The sequence below is a fragment of the Rousettus aegyptiacus genome, unplaced genomic scaffold (genome assembly GCF_014176215.1).
Source record: "Rousettus aegyptiacus isolate mRouAeg1 unplaced genomic scaffold, mRouAeg1.p scaffold_m13_p_5, whole genome shotgun sequence".
NCBI lineage: Eukaryota > Metazoa > Chordata > Mammalia > Chiroptera > Pteropodidae > Rousettus > Rousettus aegyptiacus.
Window position 1 is genome coordinate 114,644,096 of NW_023416308.1, and position 21,209 is coordinate 114,665,304.

General features: G+C 51.0%; 1 protein-coding gene across 5 annotated transcripts; it reads left to right on the plus strand.

The window, feature by feature from the left end:
* Positions 1 to 558: 558 nt before the first annotated feature.
* Positions 559 to 17,261, plus strand: ASRGL1 (asparaginase and isoaspartyl peptidase 1). 5 transcript variants are annotated; one of them, XM_016127920.2, is made up of 8 exons: positions 559 to 690; positions 1,228 to 1,428; positions 7,593 to 7,735; positions 8,322 to 8,479; positions 10,487 to 10,605; positions 11,311 to 11,421; positions 11,827 to 12,069; positions 17,119 to 17,261. In XM_016127920.2, exons 2-7 carry the CDS (start codon positions 1,239 to 1,241, stop codon positions 12,030 to 12,032), a joined length of 927 nt encoding a protein of 308 aa, XP_015983406.1. In that variant the 5' UTR covers positions 559 to 690; positions 1,228 to 1,238; the 3' UTR covers positions 12,033 to 12,069; positions 17,119 to 17,261. The 5 variants fall into 5 exon arrangements, with proteins under 5 accessions (XP_015983406.1, XP_015983403.1, XP_015983405.1 ...); XM_016127917.2 differs by lacking the exon at positions 17,119 to 17,261 and adding an exon at positions 12,173 to 12,602; XM_016127919.2 differs by lacking the exon at positions 17,119 to 17,261 and adding an exon at positions 12,356 to 12,602.
* Positions 17,262 to 21,209: the final 3,948 nt, after the last annotated feature.

Sequence of the window (21,209 nt, forward strand, 5' to 3'; positions counted from 1 at the left end):
CCGTCTGTTCTTTACATAAGACTCAGGGAGAAAGAAGGAAAAGGAAGAGATCTGAATTTAAAAGAATAACTAGCCAGCCCGTGAAACATCTCTTGGGCAGAGGAAGGATTTTAGTGCGTGCGGCTTTGCTTTCAGTTACGAAACCTGCGCACATCCCTTCCACGCATCTTGCCAGTGACACCAACAGCTGGCCCCGTCCGGAGGAGGAGGAGGAGGAGGAGGAGGAGGAGGAGGAGGAGGAGGAGGAGGAGGAGGAGGAGGAGGAGGAGAAGGAGGGGGGAGGAGGAGGAGGAGGAGGGGGGAGGAGGAGGAGGAGGAGGAGGAGGAGGAGGAGGAGGAGGAGGAGGAGGAGGAGGAGGAGGTGGTTCCCGGGATCCAACTAGCAAGCTCGGTGGGTGGGGGACCAGCCTCGGCGCTGTTCTGGGGGCCAGGCCGCTGGGGGGCGCGGGGGCGCCCGGGAGCGCAGCCGCAGGTGGAGGCGAGAGGCTCGGCGCCCCAGCCGCGCGTCGCGCTCCTGGGCGGCGGCGACTCTGCGCGGCCTGCTCGCCCGCCCGCCCCGCCCGCATGCGCAGGCGCAGAGCCGTTGCCGGCCGGGCAGTTGCGAGCCGAGCGGTTCCCAGCGGACGGGCTGGACCTTGCGAGTCCCGAGGGCCGCGGGGCCGCTGGGCCGAAGCCCCGGCGTCCTCCCCCGTAAGTCGTCGGCCCTGGCCGAGCGGCCGCCGAGCCCCGGGGGAGCAGCCTCCGCGGTGCTGGGGGTTCGAGGCGGGAGGTGCCACCGAGATGGCTTTGCCGGGGAAGGTCAAGGCGAAGCAACGCCACCGAGAGATGGCGTCAGGGGCACAGGCGGGACCTCTGCAGCGCCAGGTGTCCCCCAGAAGTCCGTCCATGCCTGTGAAACCGAGACGCGACGTGGAGCGCGGCGGGGAGGCTGGGGCTCTGGCCCCGGGCGCCGTCCGCGCCTCTCCCGGGTAAACTGAGGCCCGCAAGTGCCCCAGGCCGGCGCGGCAGGGAGAACGCGGGAGCCAGGGGGACGCTCTGGGCTCTTCCTTCAAAGTTCAAACCGAGCCACCACCTATCCCCGCTGCCCCCCCCCCCCGGTCTCAGGAAATTGCACGAACTGTACACCCTGCCTCCCCTCCCGGAGTAGAAATGGGACCTGTCCTCAGCGGCCCCGTGCGGATTCCTGGGGCCCATTTGAAATGACGTTCTCGTCTCCCCGATCCCTAGGATCCGGCGACATGAATCCCGTCGTCGTGGTCCACGGCGGCGGAGCCAGCAACATCTCCAAGGACCGCAAAGAGCGGGTGCGCCAGGGCATCATCCGAGCCGCCACCGTGGGCTACAACATCCTCCAGGAGGGAGGGAGCGCCGTTGACGCTGTGGAAGGAGCCGTGACCGTCCTGGAAGACGACCCCGAGTTCAACGCAGGTAAATATTCACTGCAGCTAGTAAATGACGCCTCATCAGGTGAAGAGCCTCCTCCCCAAATGAACAGAAGCTTTGTGAAGTGTCAGCGAATCTAATCGGCCTTGTGGTAGAACTTAAAATGCTGAACAGATTTAATTTTTCTCTTTTTACCTGCTGACCAAGTCGTTTTAAGAAGTTTTAAATCCATCTATTCACCCCATTTTCTTTCACCTGCTTTCTAGAATTCACATCCCAAGAGGCTTGCTTATCACATCTTTTTGTGGAGGGGCAGGGGTAGATTACACACCATAAACTGTACCCATTTTAAATTTTGGAAAATGTGTACACCTGTATAACCACACCACAATATTTAAAACATTTCCATCACCCCTAAAAGTTCCTTCATGTTGCTTTTCGGTTAATCTTCCCCTATAATCCCCAGCACCAGACATCCACTGATCTGCTTCTGTCATTCTAGATTAATTTGTATTTTCTATAAATGCGGTCATATAGAGTATTCTCTTGTGTTTGCCTTCTATCACTCGATTGATCCTTTTTTAGAGTAATAATCATAAATACTACAAGTGCCTACTATGTGCCGAACAATAGTCTAAGAAATTTGCGTGATTAACTCATTTAATCTGCACTATAGTCCTGTGAGTTAGGTTTATTTACTATGCTCATTTCTCAGATAAGAAAACTAAGGGCACAAAAAAGATTAAGTAACTCGCTGGAAGACACTCATTTCTTCTTTATTTTAGAATAGAAAACCTAAGATCTGGGGATTAAAATACTTCTTGGAATTATAACACCCACCCAACAACTGTTAAGGAAAAGAATTTCAGGAAATTTTAAGCAATTAGTTATGAAATATTGACTGAACACCTTTGCTAGGCACTCCTTACCACATATGCAAAATTTCACAAATCCGCCTGACCACAGAATGAGGCATTACTGCATTTTTATGGTGTCGACATAAGGAACAGTGAATTTTTATGAGTTTATTTGAGCCAAACTGAAGACAATTGCCAGGAAGCAAAATCTCAACAGACTGAGAAAACGCTCGGGAGAATGGCAGTTTTGCAACCTGGGTCATCCATTAGAATCAAAGGAGGGTTACATGAAATCCATTGGTGATAAACTAAGGGGGCGGGAGAAAGCAAAGCGAGGAAATCTCTGGGATGGGATAAAAAGTAAAAAGGAGAGACACTTCTTTTTACGTTGGTGGGTACAGGGTAGATAAGAGTTGACATTTACTACCCATGGAGAATGGGGGGCAAGATAACAATGAGGGGTTCTGTGGTCTGTGCTCTGGTGCATGGGTTATGCCTTGAGGGGTCTGGAAAAGGCGGTTACTCTGACATTTCAAAGATGTGTTAGGTGCAGAAAGACCTAACCTTAAGGTAAAGCAAGGAAGCTGCAGGCCTAGGACGTGACTACCTGCCATGACCTGCTTTGAGTTAGGAATTTTAATGTCCAGACCATTCTGTACGGTTCTTCGGTCTGAAGTTTGTGAGGCCGGTCATGCTGGCCTCTCATGAGCTTGTCAGGTTTATACATGGTCCTTTTTCCATCCACAATGGTGGTTTGTTAAGCCAGAATTTTACTAACTGCTCCCCCTTGCCTGCGGGAGGAACAGCCCACAGTTTCAGCAGGGAGACTTGTTAAACTACATGCCTGTTAGTAAGGACCCTCGTGGCTGACAAACCCTGACTTATTCACGAAGAACCGTCATTTGGAGCAGGTGGTTCTGGTCTCCCCCAACACTAACAGGACCAGTCCCCTGTGTGACCTGGGGAAGTAGAAATGAGGGAATTAGAGAGTCTTGTCTCCTCTCATTTCCCAGATGTCTGCAATTCAGCACACTGAGGGAGAGAGGAGAAGGGTGAAGAGAGGAAATCAAAGATTGGGATTGGGCGGGAGGACTTTTAACAGCATGCTGTCCGCTGAGCTCTGTTTTCCTTTTCGTTTTCCCAGCTGAGGTCAGTGCAAGCAAACAGTATCTCTGGCGGCCTCCGCGGTGATCCTCTAGAATAATTATTTGGGAACTTTAGACCGAGAGCTGACTCAGGGTAGTTACTGAGTTAGCTGGCAATAATTAGCATTTATGACCCAGCTTATCTGAGTAACTTATGAAAACATTGTCTTTATTTACATTGTATTTACATTTCAATATGGATTTCACTTTATGTTTCAAGCTTGTTGGATAATATCTAGTTTATTAAAAAGTTTAATAAGTAGTTTAATTATTAGAACCCAACACTGTAAAAATCGAACTGTTATACAAATTAGTAGTTGATAGATGGTCACGGGGATGGGGAGCACGGCATAGGGAATGCAGTTAGCATTGATGTAATGGGTAGGTGGAGAGCCAGAGGAGAGAAAGAACTTACCAGGGGGATTGTTTTATAAGCTATATAAATGTCTAACCAATGTACTGTATTCTCGAAACTAATAACAAAATAAAATTTTTTAATTGAACTCTTAGAGTGATGGAAATATTCCATCACTTCAGTTGGCAACTAAATGATGACCCTTTCCTTTCACTGGAGTCAAGCGGTACTATACAGAACTTTAACTTGTTAATTTATTCTCCCTACAATCCAATTTCATAAGTTGTCAAAGGGTCTTGGAGATAACAGGGTATTTATTTACTCATCCTCCCTGAAGTACCAGATTTAGAATCCACTAGCCTAATACTGTGTCGTTTTAATGTTTTTTTTTAAATGTCATTTTATATACAATAATATTCCCCCTTTTTTAGTGTCCAGTTCTATGAATGTGACAGACACAAAGAGTCATGTAATCACCACCACAGTCAAACTATAAAACAGTTTCATCACTCGGAAATTCTCCCATGCTGACCTTTGAGGCCACACCTCCATCACCCCAGCTTTATGTGTTTTCTGTTCCAATAGTTCTGCCTTCTCCAGAATGTCAAGAATGGAATCATACAACATGTAGCCTTTTGAGTCTGGGTTCTTCAAAGAGCATAATGCAGTGGAGGGTCATTCACGTCCACACAGTATTAGTAGTGCATCCCTTTTTGTTGAGAAAAATTCTAGTCTGTGACTATACCACGGTTTGGGTCGTTCGCCCACTGAAGGACATGTTCAATTTGGGGCCATTCCAAACCACTGTAAACATTTGCATGCGAGTCTTTATGTGAGCATAAGTTTTTATTTCTCTTACAACTGCTGGTCATACGGCAAATGTATATTAAACCTTATTTGAAACCGCCAGACTGTTTTTCAAAGTGGCTGCTCTTTATTCCCACCAGCGATGGATGAAAGTTGATTACTCTGCACCTTCACTAGTACTTGGTGATATTGTCGGTATTTTTTATTTTAATAATTCTAATAGACGTATGGTGGAATCTCATTCTAATGTTAATTTGCATTTCCCTAATGGCAAAAGATGGGTATTTTAACAGCTCTTCAAGTCTTTTGTCAATTTCTTTATCGTGGGTTTTTTTTCTTACTGAATTTTAAGAGTTCTTTAAATATTCTAGACGTAGGTCTTTTATCAGATATGTGTTTTCAGGGATTTTCTCCCACTCTGTGGCTTGTCTTTTCACTGTTAACAATGTCTTTCAAAGAACAGATGCTCTTAACTCTGTAGAAGTCCAACTTATCAATTTTTTTTAATGCATCATGCTTTCTGTATTATATCTGAAGAAACGTATGCCTAGCCCAGGGTCACAAATGTTTTCTCTTACATTGTCTTTTCGAAATTTTATAGTTCTAGGTTTCATAGTCAGGTCTCTGATTCATTTGTAATACATTTTTGTATGTGATGCGAGGTATGTATCAGGGTGCAGTTTTCATGTAACTGTTCCCACACCAGTTGTTGAAAAGGCGATTCTTTCTTCGTTGTGTTGCCCTTTTACCTTTGTCAAAAATCAGTTGCCTTTATGTGCATGGGTCTGTTTCTGGACTCTTTTTTGTTCCTTTGATCTATACGTGTATTCTTTCACCGATACCACACTGTTTTGATTACCACAGTTTTATATTCAGTCTTAGGTAGTAAGAATCTTCTAACTCTTATTTCTCCCCCCCATGATTGTTTTGGCTATTCTAGTCCCTTTGCCTTTCCCACAGATTTGAGAGTCATCCTGTCAATCTCTATTGAAAAAATTCTGTTAGAATTTTTATTAAGGTTGTAGTGAATCTACAGATCAGTTTGGAGAGAATTAAAATCTCAATGATACTGAGCCTTCCAGTTCATGATCATAGTATATATGTACTGCCATTTATTTAGATCTTTGATTTTTTTATCAGTGTTTTGTAGTTTTCAGCATACATATCTTATATTTTGTTAGATTCATACCTAATTATTTCATGTGTTTTGCTGCTATTGTAAAAAAACTGCTTTTTTAAAATTTCAACTACCAATCGTTCATTGCTAGTGTATGAAAATACAGGTAATTTTTTTCATATACTTATTCGCCATCTGTATTTGTTACCATTGATCTTTACTGGGGTGTCTGCTAAGATCTTTGTGACTCATTTTTTAAACACGTTGTATTCTTATTGTTGAGTTTTAAGAGTTCTTTGTATATTTTGGATAACAGTCCTTTATCAGATTGTCATGGCGTGTTCAAACCTAAGACCCACGGAGCCAATCGAGATTAATTACGAGCCTTTATTAGCCGGCTGGCCGGCCAGAGACTGACTCTCTCCACCAGAGAATCAGCCCCGAGCTTTCAGAGGAGGCAGCTTATAAAGCCTGAAACTACGTCATGGTGGGCTTCGATCAGGCAAGCAAGCAGATTACAAAAGCAGAAGTTAGCCGTTAGCGTCTAGTACCAAGATATCTTGTTTCTGGGGGACTCCTAAATCTTACAGCAAACGGGGCCTGGTTGACAGGTTTGTTGTCTGCACCTGGCAGCAATGTCATTGTTGTCGTTGTTTGTCCTGGGAGCTGGCGCCTGAACATGTCACTCCCTGTCTTGTCCTTGGACTAGCTTGCTGGAGAATTTTCCACTTTTACAAGATGTGTCTTTTACAAATGCTTTGACCCAGTCCGTCATTTGTCTTTTCATCCTCTTGACAGTGTCTTTCATGAGACGTTTTCATTTTCATGAAATCCGCTCAATTTATTCTTTCATGGTTCATGACTTCGGTGTTGTATCTAAAAAGCCAAACCCAAGGTTATCTAAATTTTCTCCCATGTTATCGTCTAGGAATGTTATAGTTTTGCATTTTACATTTACGTTTGGGATCCATTTTAAGCTCGTGTTTGTGAATGGTGTTAAGATTGTATCTAGATTTGTTTCGGTTTTTGTTTTGCATCTGAATGCCCCATCTTTCCAGCACTGTTCATTGGAAAGACTTATCTTTGCTCCGTTTTATTGCCTTTACTCCTGAGATGCTCACCCCACTGCAGTGTGTATGGGTTTGCCCACATCACCAAGCAGTTCTCGAACACCAGCTGGGTGTCCAACAATTCACCTCAATTCTGACCTAATTTGGTGTTAATCCCATCCAATATTTTCCATTTCAGACTTTTTTTTCATCTCTAGAAGTTTTGTTTGAGTTCTTTCCGTATTTTCCTCCACATTCTAGAACATATGGAATGTAGATAGAATAGCTCTTTTAACATCCTCGTCTGCTAATCCTATCATTTGTGTCATTTCTGGATTTCTTACCATTGATTGATCTTTGTTTCTCCTCATCATGGGTCATATTTTCCTGTTTCTTTGTGCGCCTGGTAATTTCTTACTGGATACCCAACACCGTGACTTTTACCTTGTTAAGTTCTGGATATTTTTATAATCCTTTAAATATTCTTAAGTTTTGTTCTCACCCCATTTTTACAGAGGAGGAAACAGTCACAGAGCAGTTAAGAACAGCTGGATTCGTTGGCATCATTTCAGCAGGGAAAGTTGGAGAAAGGATTCTACTGCTAAAGAGAACAGACAGCACGTGCCACAGGCACAGAGTCACGAGGGCTTATGGTGCACTCAGGGAAACCTAAGATTTCTGTAAAAAAGAGAGGGGAGGAAGCTGGAAAAGTGAGTCAGAGGCCCGGTCACGAAGGGCTGCATTGGATGCCAAGTCAGAGTTTTGTTTTAAGAAATGTTCCTCTGCGGTGGAGGATGAGCTAAAGCAGGCCGCTCAGAGGGAACTCGGAGGCCCTTTCTAAATTCTTAATTCTTGCCTCCAACTTCTCGTCGGGTTCAGGTTGTGGATCTGTCTTGAACGTAAATGGCGAAGTCGAAATGGATGCCAGTATCATGAATGGAAAAGACCTGTCTTCGGGAGCTGTGTCTGCAGTCCGGTGCATTGCGAACCCCATTAAACTGGCACGGCTCGTTATGGAAAAGGTATACGCGGCCAAAGCATCCTCTTTCCTAAGGAGCTGTCCCCGCTGTACGTTAGTGACTAAAAGGGGCCTGACTGTGGGGAAACCCTTGAGATCCCTCTTCTCCTAAAATTATATGAAAGATCAGAAAGAACGTTAAATTGCTCAGGTAAGCCAGGATTCTCACTTCACTGATGATGTAGTTTGACTAGTGATCACCTGACCAGTGATAACTTTGTTTTCATGTTATCTGCCTGTGTTTTCTTCAGCCTCCTCTCAACGCATGTAGCATTACACATGCACACTGAACAAACCGAGGGTTTAATAGCGTGTGTTAAATAATAATGGGTTAAGTTCCCTAAATTTAAGATCGTACGGAAGTCACATTCCTGGCATTCTTCCATCATTTAGGGTTTTTTTTTTTTTTTTTTAATACAAAAATTCAGAGAGACTGGCTCTTTTCAACATTCAGGAAAGCAAGCCGGTGAAGTTTTCATTTTTGAGGCTTTGTACACAGAGCGAAGTCATCATTTCCACCTAGTTGAAACAGTTAAAAAGATGCTAACTTTTTCAAAAAACAAACTTTTTCCATTTCTTTCTGGTTAAAGACACCTCATTGCTTCCTGACGGACCAAGGTGCCGCAAAATTTGCTGCAGACATGGGGGTTCCAGAAGTTCCCGAAAAGCAGCTGATAACAGAGAGAAACATAAAGCATCTAGAAAAAGAGAAGAATGAGAAAAGTGCTCAGAAAACCGACCAGCAAAAGTAAGTACCGTCGATGGCTCACAGTCTGAGTTATTTGACTGTGAGGGCGCGACAAGTATCTGATAATCTACATTTCTTAGATGACAGTTTCAGTTTTTGAACAAAATTATTCACATTACGTAATGGAAAAACTGCTCTTTCGATTTTTTTCTTTTTTTTTTTTTTTTTTAGGCAAGGCAACCCTTGGTTGACTTCACGGATTGCAAGGACCTTGTCAGCTTACAATCCCTTATTTTTTATTTTTCATGCCTACAGTACCTGGTCTTCCTAGGTGGTCTCCCATGCAAGTACTAACCAGGCCCGACCCTGCTTAGCTTCTGAGATCAGCCTGGATCGAGCTTGTTCAGGGTGGCCAAATCTTTCAATTCTTAAATTTAACCTCGTTTATTACTCCTATGGCGAGTAAGCCGGACGAGGCCGAGAGAGTTCCCTCTCTGATGTGATTTCGTGGAAGAATGCCTTGTGTCAATGTGTTAGCTCCTGGGTGCTTCGTGATCAGTTTGTCGTCTTAAGGAGGCTAAACAGGTCCTCCGTCACCTGATGCACCCTGTGAACTTACTCAAACGCTCCTCCATTCCTCGTATAAGGTTGAATTAACCACATGTTCTGAGTTACGGTTTTCTGTGATACAGATTTTTAAATCTCAGATAAAACTCCCTTATTTACAGCAATACTTAAAAAGTAAAATTTGACCGTGGCCAAGGAATCTATAGTGGAATGTAATCTATTAACTTGGCATGTCTTTTTTTTAGATTTCTGCTATGTAACCAGTGATGTACTTTAGTATCACCTAGAAAGCTTTTCAAAATACATGTGTCCGGGCCGCTTCCTGAAAGAGTCTAATTTAATCCATCTAGAACGGAGAGGCCAGGCAGGTGTACCAGACAAAGTTCCCCAGGTTAAGAACCCGTACTCGCGAGACCAGCCGCGCATTGGCAGCTGCTGCTCACTTTCCCGGGCGTGCTGTTGTATCTGTAAGCTGGAGTCGCAGGGATGGGTTACCTCAGTGGTTCATATGCATTGTAGTAGCTCTTGCCACGTTGCTGTGCAAAAACTACGTCAATCACACACATCCCCGCCAGCCGGCACCGCTCCTAGACACAGGCGAGCGGGGCTTCTGCCCAGGGCCCTGTGCTTTGCGAGATCCTCATGTCACAAATGCTCCCAACAGCTGGTTTGTCACAGACACATGGGGCGCCTCTGTCACTCGGCAGCGGCACAGCATGACCCGAGACCTCATCCTCCACTCTTTTGACCGACGCCATTTATCCCCCGGGGAAACGCTTCTGCCCGTCTCTTGCTCTCTGTCCTCGAAGCAGAGGCCGCCAGAGCGTAAAGGTGTGTGGACCGTGCCGCGCCGACGTCGGGAGGGACTCTGTCCGTTTAGTTTGCTTCTGTGTCTCATCGCTTACAAAAGTGCCTCAAACGTAGTTCATTATGGAATCTGGATGGTGGTTTTTGTGGCTGTTACTGTGCAATTTCTTCGACTTTTTTACTTGACATTTTATAACAAAATGCTGGGGGGGGGGGGGTGGATCAATTACCTTATTTCATCTTTACAGCCAGCCCTGCGGAACCGGCATGGCAGGGTCTGGGTGGGCGGCATCAGCGTCTCCCGGGAGGCCTGGGTCCCACCCCGTACCTAGCACCTCAGCATCTCCAGGGACAGGCCCGGGGATCCGGGAATTCTCACGCACACTCAGCTCGAGATGCACTCACTTTTGTCCCCCATTTTATAGATGGGGAGCGGGAGACGATGGAACTTCACTCAGTCAGTCACACAGCCAGAACATGGCGCTGCCGGGACCACACGTGCCTTTAGAGCCGAGGTGTAAAGTGGCGTCGAGCAGCGAGTGTGACTGACATGGAGACTGAAAGCAAACAGGACCCCGCAACGTCCCCTCCCGTATAACGTGGCCATTTACAGGGTTTCGTGCGGCATCGTTACTTGGTCAGGAAGGTTTCTCATCTCCAGCCTGTCACTTTTTTCCGTTTCCTTTTTGGCAGAGACTTGGGAACTGTGGGCGCTGTCGCCTTGGACTCCGAAGGCAACGTGGCTTACGCGACCTCAACGGGGGGCATCGTGAATAAGATGGCCGGCCGAGTCGGAGACACTCCGTGTGTAGGTAGTGTCGGCGATGACCGCCGCCCCCGCTGCCCTTCCCCGGTCACCAGGTTCTCGGTCCCTGTTCTCTGCCCCTCTCTATTTCCTTCCTCTTTTCGGTGGCAGTTTCAGAACCTCTGGGAGGAGCGGCAGTTGGCCTGGCAGGAGTTATCTGGGGCACGGCTTTGCGAGGGCGTTTGTACCTCGTCGGCACCCTGCTTTTCCTACGCTGCATGTCTTGGGGAGAGAGATGGAGACAGGGGATGTAAAGTTGTCCCCAAGCTACCCATGGCGCCTCTTTCTTCTCTCTAACCCCAACTGCAGGATCTGCGGACTCTGTCCCAAAAGCTTAAGTACACAAAACCTCTCCCCAGGCATGGATGCAAAGTAATGAACTAAGAAAGCAGAGAATTTAAGTTTTCAGTTATTAGATTTGAGTGGCATAAACGTGGCACATCGCCACTACAGAAATTTTACAAGTTAAAATGCCGTCTGCAGTCAGCTCGAGGCACACGGGGTCCTGGGAGTGGGTGAGCGGCGGGGGCGGTCGTGTGTGGTCCAGTCTGTGCAGACTGGGCAGATTAGGGACAGAGGAGTGGCTGCTAATCCAACTCTTGTCTACACTTCGGCACTCTTTGGCGTTGAATATTTACATAGCATCAGACCTGTAATCTGTGTTCAAGGCTCTTGAGTGCCCCCATTAGAACCGGCCTCCCCCTTTGAGCAGGATCTGGAGGTTATGCGGACAATCACATTGGAGCCATTTCAACGACGGGGCACGGGGAAAGCATCCTGAAGGTGAATCTGGCCAGACTCGCGCTCTTCCACATCGAACAAGGTAGGTGGGACGAGGTCGTACGACCCGGGGATGAGCGCGCGGAGGCTGTCGGTAAGGTAAACAGGTGGAGAAGCGTCTGAAACCCGTTCTCGTTTGCCGGAGATGTCGCTGATAGTATTTTGACTCTTCCCCACCTTCCGTCAGGATCTAGAATAAGAGAGCGTTTAGAATACTGTGTATCGCGTCTCAGTAGGGAGACTTTGCGCATGGCTATGGGAGAAAAGGCAGCTCCGCGTAGGCTGGTGCCTGGAGGGCCTTGTGTGTGGGGGGGTGGGGGTGGGGGGGGAATCCCTCTTTGAAGCCCGCGAATAGACATCACTTACCAAGAATCTTTGTTACCTCGCCTTGGTTTTCCGTAGTGCAAATGATTTTCCCATCTATTCCTTTCTCGTTTCTTGTTTTCAGGAAAGACAGTAGCAGAGGCTGCTGACTTGTCGTTGGGTTACATGAAGTCGAAGCTCAAAGGTTTAGGTGGCGTCATCCTGATCAACACAGCAGGAGACTGGGCAGTAAAGTGGACCTCGACGTCCATGCCCTGGGCCGCCGCCAAGGACGGCAAGCTGCACTCCGGCATTGACCTTGACGACACCAGTATCACCGACCTGCCCTAAGCCCCTGGGAGATTGCGTGCTGGGTGCTAGCTTGGAGGTAAAGTGCAGCTTCCCGATGTGGAGACTTAGCTTAACCAATTAGATCTAGAACTGGAAAAAGCCTACAGTCTGTCACTCGTTTTGTTGCCTTGATCAATAAGCACCTGAATGTGTGGCGAGGAGCGGATTCCGCAGTGACAGAGAACTCACAACTGGGGGCCACCGGGCTTGCTGGCGCCTACGGCTCAGGTCATTCTGGGAACCTGTGTCGTGACTACCGAGGTGGCCTGCCACCCGTGGGCTGACCCAAGCCACACCACTCCCTGCCCTTTGTTTCCTAAAAGGCCGGGGCCTGAGCTGCCGCAGATTCTCCTGAGTTTCCGGTCAGTGGACTGACCGCATCCTCCCAGACCCCGTTGCACAGATGCCTCCACTTTAAGAATTCTTTCACTCTATTCGGAAAACAAAGAAACAACAACAAGCCTCCCTCCCCACCCCATCACCCAACCAACTAACTAAAATCCAGCTGGTCTCCTCCTCCCTCATTTCCTTTTAGAGAGTCGCTCTCATAAATAAATACCTTAAGCTCGATGACTGACTCCCCTCGCCCTTTTTCTGGCACAATCCCATCCTCGGATGCACCAAGTCTCAGCCTTGCCGGACCACACCGCTCAGGCGAGCTTGAGATGGTACCCCATAGGTGGTCCAAGGGCGGTACCCGACCTTCGAAAGGGCCTAAACACGGCCTAAACGGCCTCCACACCAGATGTGCCACAGCCCTGGTCCAGGAGTCATCGGCATGCGTGCGTGCGCCTCCAGCGAGACCACAGCTGCCCCCCGCCCCCCTCCGCCGCGGCTCCCGTCCACCCCTCTCCAGCCTCCTCTGCCCCCCTCCGCCCCCCTCCGCCGCGGCCCCCCTCCGCCCCCCTCCGCTGCGGCCCCCCCTCCGCCCCCCTCCACCCCCCCTGTCCACCCCTCTCCGTCCCCCCACCCCCCACCGCCGCGGCTCCTGTCCGGCTCCTATCCGCAGTCCGCTCCGTGTTCTGCCCCTGTTCTCCCTCTCTTCACCTGAGCGTTCACAGAGAAATTAGATTCCATCCGGCAAGAGCCAAGAACATGCGCAGGCTTCTCTGCCCACCCTCACTCCAGCCCATCGTGTCAGAAAAATGACTCAAAAAAAAAAAAAAAATGAGACTAGCAGAAATGACAAACTACTGAGCTTTGAGCTTTTTCATAACTCACCCTCATTGTCTTGGGTTAGAAGAAACGCTGACAGAAACCCTTGGGGCAGGGAGCGCCTGTGGAATGGGGAGACCCGCCCTCACACTCGGGGTGACAGAGCTGCCCCCGGGGCTCTCTGTGAAGGGCCCCCGTGGGAAGGACAGGGTGGAGGTGTCTGAAAGCCAGTGGCAGAACCCATGGGAGGCAGGGTGAGCGCGAGCTCGCAGCTGCCTGGGGACCCAAGAACCTTGAGTAAAGGAAACCGAGAAGATGCATTGGTCTTTCTGAGAAAGTTCAGATCTCTGGCGCACTAATGTAGATGTTCCCAGATACTTTCAGAGGTCCCCCTGGGAATCCAGAACTCCCTAATCTGAGGGAGACAGCGGGGCTCCTGCAGGTCTGCGGGGTTTCTGGGGCTCACGTGGCTGCTCAGAGCCCCCTCCACCTGCCGCAGGCCCTGGGGTCCGCACAGCAAGGGATGGGACTCGCAGCCCCCCACCTCCCCTACGCGGGGAAGAGCCGGTCAGCGTGGGGATGACATTGACCGTGATTTGGTGCTTTCTCATACTGTCCGGTGTTGCGGGGTCCCCCCCCCGAATTGGGTGTGAGTGCAGTGTGGTCAGCATGGTGAAACAATTTCCGTTGGGGACAGTAACCCTATTAATCTCTCCAGACTCTGAAATGTTATTTCTGTTGTGACATCTGCCCAATTTTTCAGTCCATCAGGGCTTAACCTTCTCTCTGGAAAGAAATTGCTTAATTTTAAATGTGCTGCTAATAAATTGTATTTTGAAAGAATAACAGCGTGGTTAGGAGTCACTGTTGACAAAGACCAGACCCTACGAGCTCCCCTCGGTCTGTCAGCCCAGACAGCTGTACCAGTTAGAGACCTTTCAAGGTCAGGGTGCTCTGTGGTTGTGACAATCTGTCTTGCCTCGCGGAGCATATACGAGAGTTTTTCAGAAGAATTGAGCTTTTTCTGAATAGGTTAAGGAGGAAACCAAACCAGGATTTGTAAATATCAGCAAGAGTTATGGCTCAGCCTTCTGGCGGTTTGCCCTTAGACCACGCGGTCACAAGATAATACCTCCTGTCCCTTGACCCTCTCTGGTCCACGTCACCTGATCTGAACTAAGGAGAAAGAGATGGCACTTGGAGGCAGAATCCTGCTAGTGACCCTGGGCAAGTTAACTTCTAAGAATTTTTTCATCTATGAAATAGACTACCATGAAAATAAAAAGCGGATATGCTCAGTGCTGATCTGTGGTCCCCTGGGGACACAGAAACCAGCCTGGGGCGGGAGGTGGGGGGGCGGACCATCTGTGTTTGTCTTTGTAAACTTATGCAGCAAGTGCCCTTCAGAAATAAGTGCTTTGTTAGCAGGTGTGTTTGCCAGGGCCGCCAACAACAATGGCTCAAACACAAAGTTACCTTCTCACAGCTCTGGAGGTGTGAGCGGGTCTGCTGCTTCCTGAGGCCTCCTAGGCTTGCGGATGGGGTGCCTTCTGCCCATGTCCTCACGTGCGTGGTCTTTTCTTTATATATGTCCTTCTTAGAGGGACATCAGTCAGATACAGTTGGGCCCTGACCCGACCAGCCTCATTTTAACGTATTCACCTCTTCAAAGCCCTAACTCCTAATAAAGTCGGGGTTAGCCCTTCCCCATAGGAGTTTTGAGGGGACACACTTCAGCCCATCACAGGAGGCAAAGCAGAACTGTATTAGGGGTTGGAAAAGGAGAGTTTTTGGAGAAGAGAAGACTCACTAAGTGGAACAGGAAAAGGGAAGGAAGGAGCGGAAGACAGGCCGGCGGACAGAGCCAGCGAGTGCTGATCAGCTCTGCCACTCGCGGGGGTGTGACTCGTTTTCAAACACTGCTAAGGCCCAGCATGGGGTCCCCAATGTCTGGCCGAGGCGCCTGGCGGCCACTTTGTGCGAGCCAAGGGGATATCGCTCCCCCCGGGCCTGGGCTCTGCGAACCGTGGCCTCCACTGGCCTGAGAACTGCATGAGCAGAGGCCACGTGTGGTTCCCTCGTTCTCCTTTGCCCCGCGCTTCGCCCCCGGGGCCTCGGGGCCTCGCTCCGCAACCGTTGAACCAATAAATGAGCAAGATGCTATCTGAAAAAGAACGACAATCTTCTTATCACTTCTGAACCACAAGAGGGCAGCAAACTCTAAAACGTCTAACGGTTTCGGCAGCCCAGAGGGAACATAATTTATCTCGATTCTGGATCAGAACAATCTACTCGGAAAATACAGAACCAAAACAAAGTTCCTGTTCCCGACCTTCACTTCTTCCGAATACCACAGTTCATTTTAGAGCAGAACTGTCCATAGCACAAACACTAGCGGGTGCCCTAGAGCAGGGGTGCCCTAACCCCAGGGCCTGTTAGGAACAGCAGGAGGTGAGCAGCAGGGTGAGCAGGTGAAGCTTCATCTGCATTCGCAGCCGCTCCCCATCTGTCTGTGCGCCTCAGCTCCACCTCAGATCATCAGGCATCAGATTGTCATGGGAGTCCCGGTCCCTAGTGCCAAAAATGTTGGGGACCGCTGCCCTCCAGAACCCTTCAACTTCTGCCATGCCTAACTCTTAAAACAAGCCTGGTCTACCACCTGCTGCCAGACGCGGTGGGGCGGAGGGAGCTCCAGGGTGGGCGGGCTCATCACTCATCAGCCCCAGCCTCTGCCGGAGCTGGTTGCTCCTTCCAGCCAGGAAGACAGATAGATACATTGTAACTTGGCCTAAACTTGCCAAAATAGCGGAGAGCAGTGTCTGCCCAAGCAGGAGATGCTCCAACGCCCACCTGTCCAGCCTGGAAGCATGAGTCCTGGGGAGGAAGAAAGGACTTTAACCTTGTAGCTGTTGCACAATCCATGCTGTTTTCGAATGAAGGCCTTCCTGGATGTGTTCCTACCCAGCATGAGGGTTTGTAAACTCAGGCGGCAGAGGTGGAATGGGATACACTTCAGTCCCTGTCACTTGCCCCTCTCGTTGGAAATGGATGGTGTGCGGGAAGCAGGTAGGGGACACCGTCCTGGTCACATCCAGCCCCTCCTCTGGAGTCCTCCTGTCAGCCAAAACCATCACTGCGTTCAGGCCTCGTGGCAACGTTGAGGGAGCAGGAAAGTGCCCCCAGCTAAGTGTCCAGCTAAGAAAAATACAGGTGTCTCCCCTTCTCCTGCGACCCGGAAAGGCCTGGGTGCGGGGCCGGAGGACAGAGGCTAATCCAGGTCTAGGAATGGGCTCGGGAGGAGGTTGGGCCTGGGACACAGGTCTGGTTGAGGCCGGAGGTGGGTTCGGTCCCCGTTAGTGGTTCCATCCAGCAGGTAAATACCACTAAGTGGGGAGCAGTCTTCTTGCCCTATCCTGCCCCGCATACGTGCACCAAAAAAGAGAGCGGAGCCCGAGTCCTTCAGAGCCTGTCTCCTGGGTCTCCTGCGGGGAAGACGGGCAAGGGGGAGCCCAGGGAAGAGTCCGCTCTTCTGAAAGACAAATAAAAGGGCCAGAGAAAACGGAGCTTCCTCCAGGGCACTCGTTCCGCCCGGGTAAAACTGAGGTGCACGTCACCTTCCCTGTTCTCTCACCCGGTGGCCCCGACAGGACTGTCCCCGTCAAACCACTCACAGCCACCGGCCCAGCCAAGAGCGAGGGACAATCCCAGCAGCGCTCCGCGTGGGAAGCAGGAAGGAAGAATACGCTTTGACGGCTTTGTCCTTCAAGTCCTGCTTTCTTTTCCCAACCCTCTATCAAAACGAAGTTGGATTTTCAGACAGGGAGAGGCCTGGGCTGGGTCGGTAAGGAAAACCAGGCTGGGACTCTTTCTTTCTTTTTTTTTTTTTTTTAATAACTGATCATCTCAGAATTAACTGTCTCTTGCGATACAGGTATCAGCACATTCTGGATGCCGTGCAGAGCCCGGATGGAGTCTGGGTTCTAAGCGATGGCCAGGAGCAAAGGAGAAGAGAGACCGCTTCTTTCCAGCCCCGCAGGCCCGAGGCTTCAGCACAGAAGGACCAGTCCCTGCATTGCTATCTTGCAGGGTAGCAACTTTTTACTAAAATTTTTTTTTTATGTTAAAAATAACGTTTTCATTACAATAAAAGGGATTATCTGTGCATTGTAGAAGTAGGAAAAATAAATTAACAAAAATGTTTAAATAATTGAGAAAACGCATCCACAAAAACAAGAAAAAAGGAAATATTTGCTAGCACCCTGTGACTATCACTATTAACACCTTGTATATTCATAAATATTTTTTCAAAAGGCGATCATACCACACATGCTTTTTTTCAGTTGACAAACCTCTTTTTCACGTCAGACTTCTGCCTCATGTAGTAGGCAAGATTCAAACCTCTCCGGTTTTCTCAGAAACGTCCCTGGTGACAGATTTGTCCACCCCTGTCCCGTGCCTGGATCGGTGACTGTGCCCCCAGGTCTCATCGAACAGGCCCCGCTTCTTTCTCTGACCCGTTGGGTAGTTAGGGCCAGGCTGGGGCCGCGTCCCACCTTCCCAGTTGGTGGGGCTGCCTGCCCCCTCCTGGGATAAGGTAAGCATGTGGCCAGAACATACCACAGGGGGCCGGGGGCCGGGTGGCCTATTTCAAACAGAAATGTCACGGTCCCTCCTGCAGCACGAGCCTACAGCGCCGGGCTGTGGGAACAGGACTGGGCCTACGGTCTGGAAAGGGAAACGCGGTTTGTGCCAAAAGCACCAGGAGCCACCCAGAAGTTTGGCAAAGAGTGACCTGGAGTCGGAAGAGCAGGTGGGGAGCAAGTTCACCCTGTGCAGCCACCAGGAAAGGGCCGGCCACCACCCTTCCTGCTCGGAACCCGCCCCCCACCCCGCCACCTCTTTCCAGGTCCCTTCCCCTTTCTAGCCGTGCGTGCTCACCCACCTCCCCCCAGGCCTGCCACAGGGGTAGCGAGGGCCACCCCGAGTGCCTCTGGGGCAAAGGGCAGTTTCCAGAAGTATTTACAGATTAGTACAAGTGGATGCCACTCTCATGCCAAATCCAGGGATATTTACCGTGGGATGAGGACAAAGGCTGGGGTTCTCTCGCCTTCCAGAACAACATTCCACTGTCCGCCCAGGGCCAGGTCCCTGGGGGCTTGAACTCCTGAACTCACTCCTTATGTTCTAGTCAAACATCAAGTGTTTAATTTTTTAAGAAGCAAGAAAGACCAAGGCGAGTTCTTCCCTTCCTGCCTTCTGTCTGTGCCCCTCCCCTCCCCCCGGACCCCCTCGGCTCACCCCGAGGGCCCTGTGACTTCACCGGTCCAGGCCTTTCCACCCCAGGGCCTCCCCAGTCTTCCCGGCCATCTTAGTTCATCTTATCTCTGGCTCTGGCACAGACGTCTCGCTCTGGATGCCTCATGACTCAAAACTGTCTCTTCTTTCCCCTCCACCCTTCCCCACCCTGTCCCTGTCTCCCTTCGAAATTCCAGCATGTTTGTCGACTGCTCTCAAGCAGAAGCGGCCAGGACACAGGGTGGGGCCCTGCAGAGCCGGACCCCCCCACCCTACGCCCGGCATTCCCAGTCCCCGTCCTCACTCGGGTGTTACTCGGAGAACAGGCGGCCAGTGCCTAGGTGTGAAACACGCCTGCCTTTCTGTCCTCAGAGCACCCCACAGTGTGTTTGCACCCGAATTTTCTGCCTGGAGGGCCTCCTCTGTGGCCAGCTCTGCAGCGGCCTTCTTGGGGAGGGGCTTTATTTTATTTGAGAGAGATGGCTCCAGCAGTGCTTCCTGCCTCTGACCACTGGGGCCACAGCCCCCGCGCCCCCCGCCACCCAGCTGGGCCAGCCCTTGGCCGGGCTGCACAGGGGACTCTAACTGGGACAGCATCGTTGTCCTACTGGTGTGGACAGAAAGCTGCTCCAAAACCCAGCAGGCCAGGCCGCCCTGCCCTTCCTGGGGTCAGGCCCCAGGATGGGGTGTGGCACGTTGGGGCCCCGCTCCAGGCCACTCGGCTGCCGCCCTCGCCTACCCTGGTTCTGAGACCTTCGGCCCCTGCACTACAGGCCGCCCAGCTTCACCTTCCTGTGGGGGCCACTCGAGTGGCAGCTGGGCCTGGGCTCAAGTATGAAAACAGAAGAATGAAGAACCCCCCTCATGCCTCGGACTCTCCAACCCCGAAGCCCCGATCACGGCCCCTCCTGCCAGGAGTCCCATCCCTCCCACCCGAGAGCCTTAGGGGTCCCACTGCCGACTCTCACCACCCTAAACCCCTCGGCGGGCTTCCAAGGCCCCACTGGCCCAGCATGGGGGAGGCCTCTGCACCCCCAATTCTCCTCTCAAAATGCCTTTTCACTCTTAAAGGTGTTTTATTTTTTTTTTGGAGGGGGGCGCGTTGCAGTTGCCTCTCTCAGAGGCTGTCGTGAGGCTCCATTCGTTAACACGTGGGAAATTGTTAGAAGGGCGGTGGGCACATACTAAGCGCTCATAAGTGTTGGCTGTGATTATTGTGTTATTTAGTTCCCAAGCCAGCTGGTGAGAACACTTTCTCTTCTGAGCCCCTGCCACTCACTCATCAGGGTCACCAGCCAGCAGCTCCTAAAATGGGCCTCTGCTCCGTGAACCCAAGGGCTGCCTGGACCGCTGTGGATGTGTGGGCCAGGTGCTCCGCCGACAGGCCCTGTGTAGGGCAAGGTCTGGAGACAGAGCCCCGCCCACAACAACGCAGAGGGGAACCCCACTTTCATATTTTATGGTTTACAAAACGTTTTCGCATCTATTTCTAATTTTGAGGAGTAGGCAGAGCAGGAAAAAAATCATTCCCATTTTCCAGATGGGGCCCTTGACGCTCAGAGGCAACGAGTACCTTCCCAAGTCACGCGACTGGTAGGAGCTTTGTCCTCGGCACCGAGCTGGGTCACAACCGGTTAAGCCCATCGTCCTCCTTCTGAGCAGAAGCCCAGATGCCAGAGGAATTAGAGACGGCCTCACAATGAGAACCAGACGCCCTCCCCTTGCGTCTGGACCGGCTCCCGGGAAGGAGAACAACCGGTGTGTGGCCCCGAGGCCCACCCCGTGAGCTCAGCCGCTGGCGGGCGCCTGGGTGAGGACAGCCGGATGAGCCCTCTGGGCCCGGGGGAGCCTCTTCCCGGAGCTGGGGCCGGACCACAGGGCTCCTCGCTCCGGGGTCAGAACAGGGGGCGGCTGAGGCCGAAGGCGTGGCCGCCGCCCGTCTCTCCCCGTCCCATTCTGCCAGAACGTTCATGCCCATTTCTCAGATGGGAAAACGGGGGCTCAGAGAGATGTGACTTGCCCAGCTAGCAAGTGGGGATGCCTGAGGAAGCCTGGATGACAGCCCAGGCCGCAGCCCTGATCACCAGGGACGGGGCAAACCCACCCTGAGACCTAGGAGAACACAGCCAGCCCTGCCCACCACCCCGTCCTGACACCCAGCCGGGAGGCGGGGCCCACCAGGGTGCCCCCGCATCCCGTTAGCCAGTTCACTGGGTTAGGGGGTCCCCCTTGCTGTCGGGGAGAAGGGTCAGTTCCTGGTCACAGTGAAGGCTCTCTGGGCAGAGGCTCCAGCAGGTCGAGGCCTGGAGGGGAAGGGGGCCGGGCTCATTGAGGATGAGGGTGGGGCAGGGTGAGCAGGGTGAGCAGGGACGCAGGGGTGAGGGGGCGAGGAGCTGAGCACCAGACAGGCACAAGAGGGGACCACGTGGAGGGCGCCCCTGGTCACCAGCCCGAAATTCCCCCTCGGGGGCCATTTCTCTAGGCGACTCTTCCCTCTGATGATGAGAAGCCTGTGGGGCTGCGGGCAGAGCCAGGCTCGAGCGGAGCTGAGGGGGTAGTGGCTGTGCGCATGCAGGCGGCGGCCCTGTCTAAATCCAAGTTCATGGGCCCAGCAACGGGATCGTTCACGTTCACGTAACAAACATGGCAGCCATAACCACAAAGTAGTTACCCCACCTCAAGCCCAACCCGCCCTCCGGCCTTCTAGAAGACTCTGCGAATCGCATT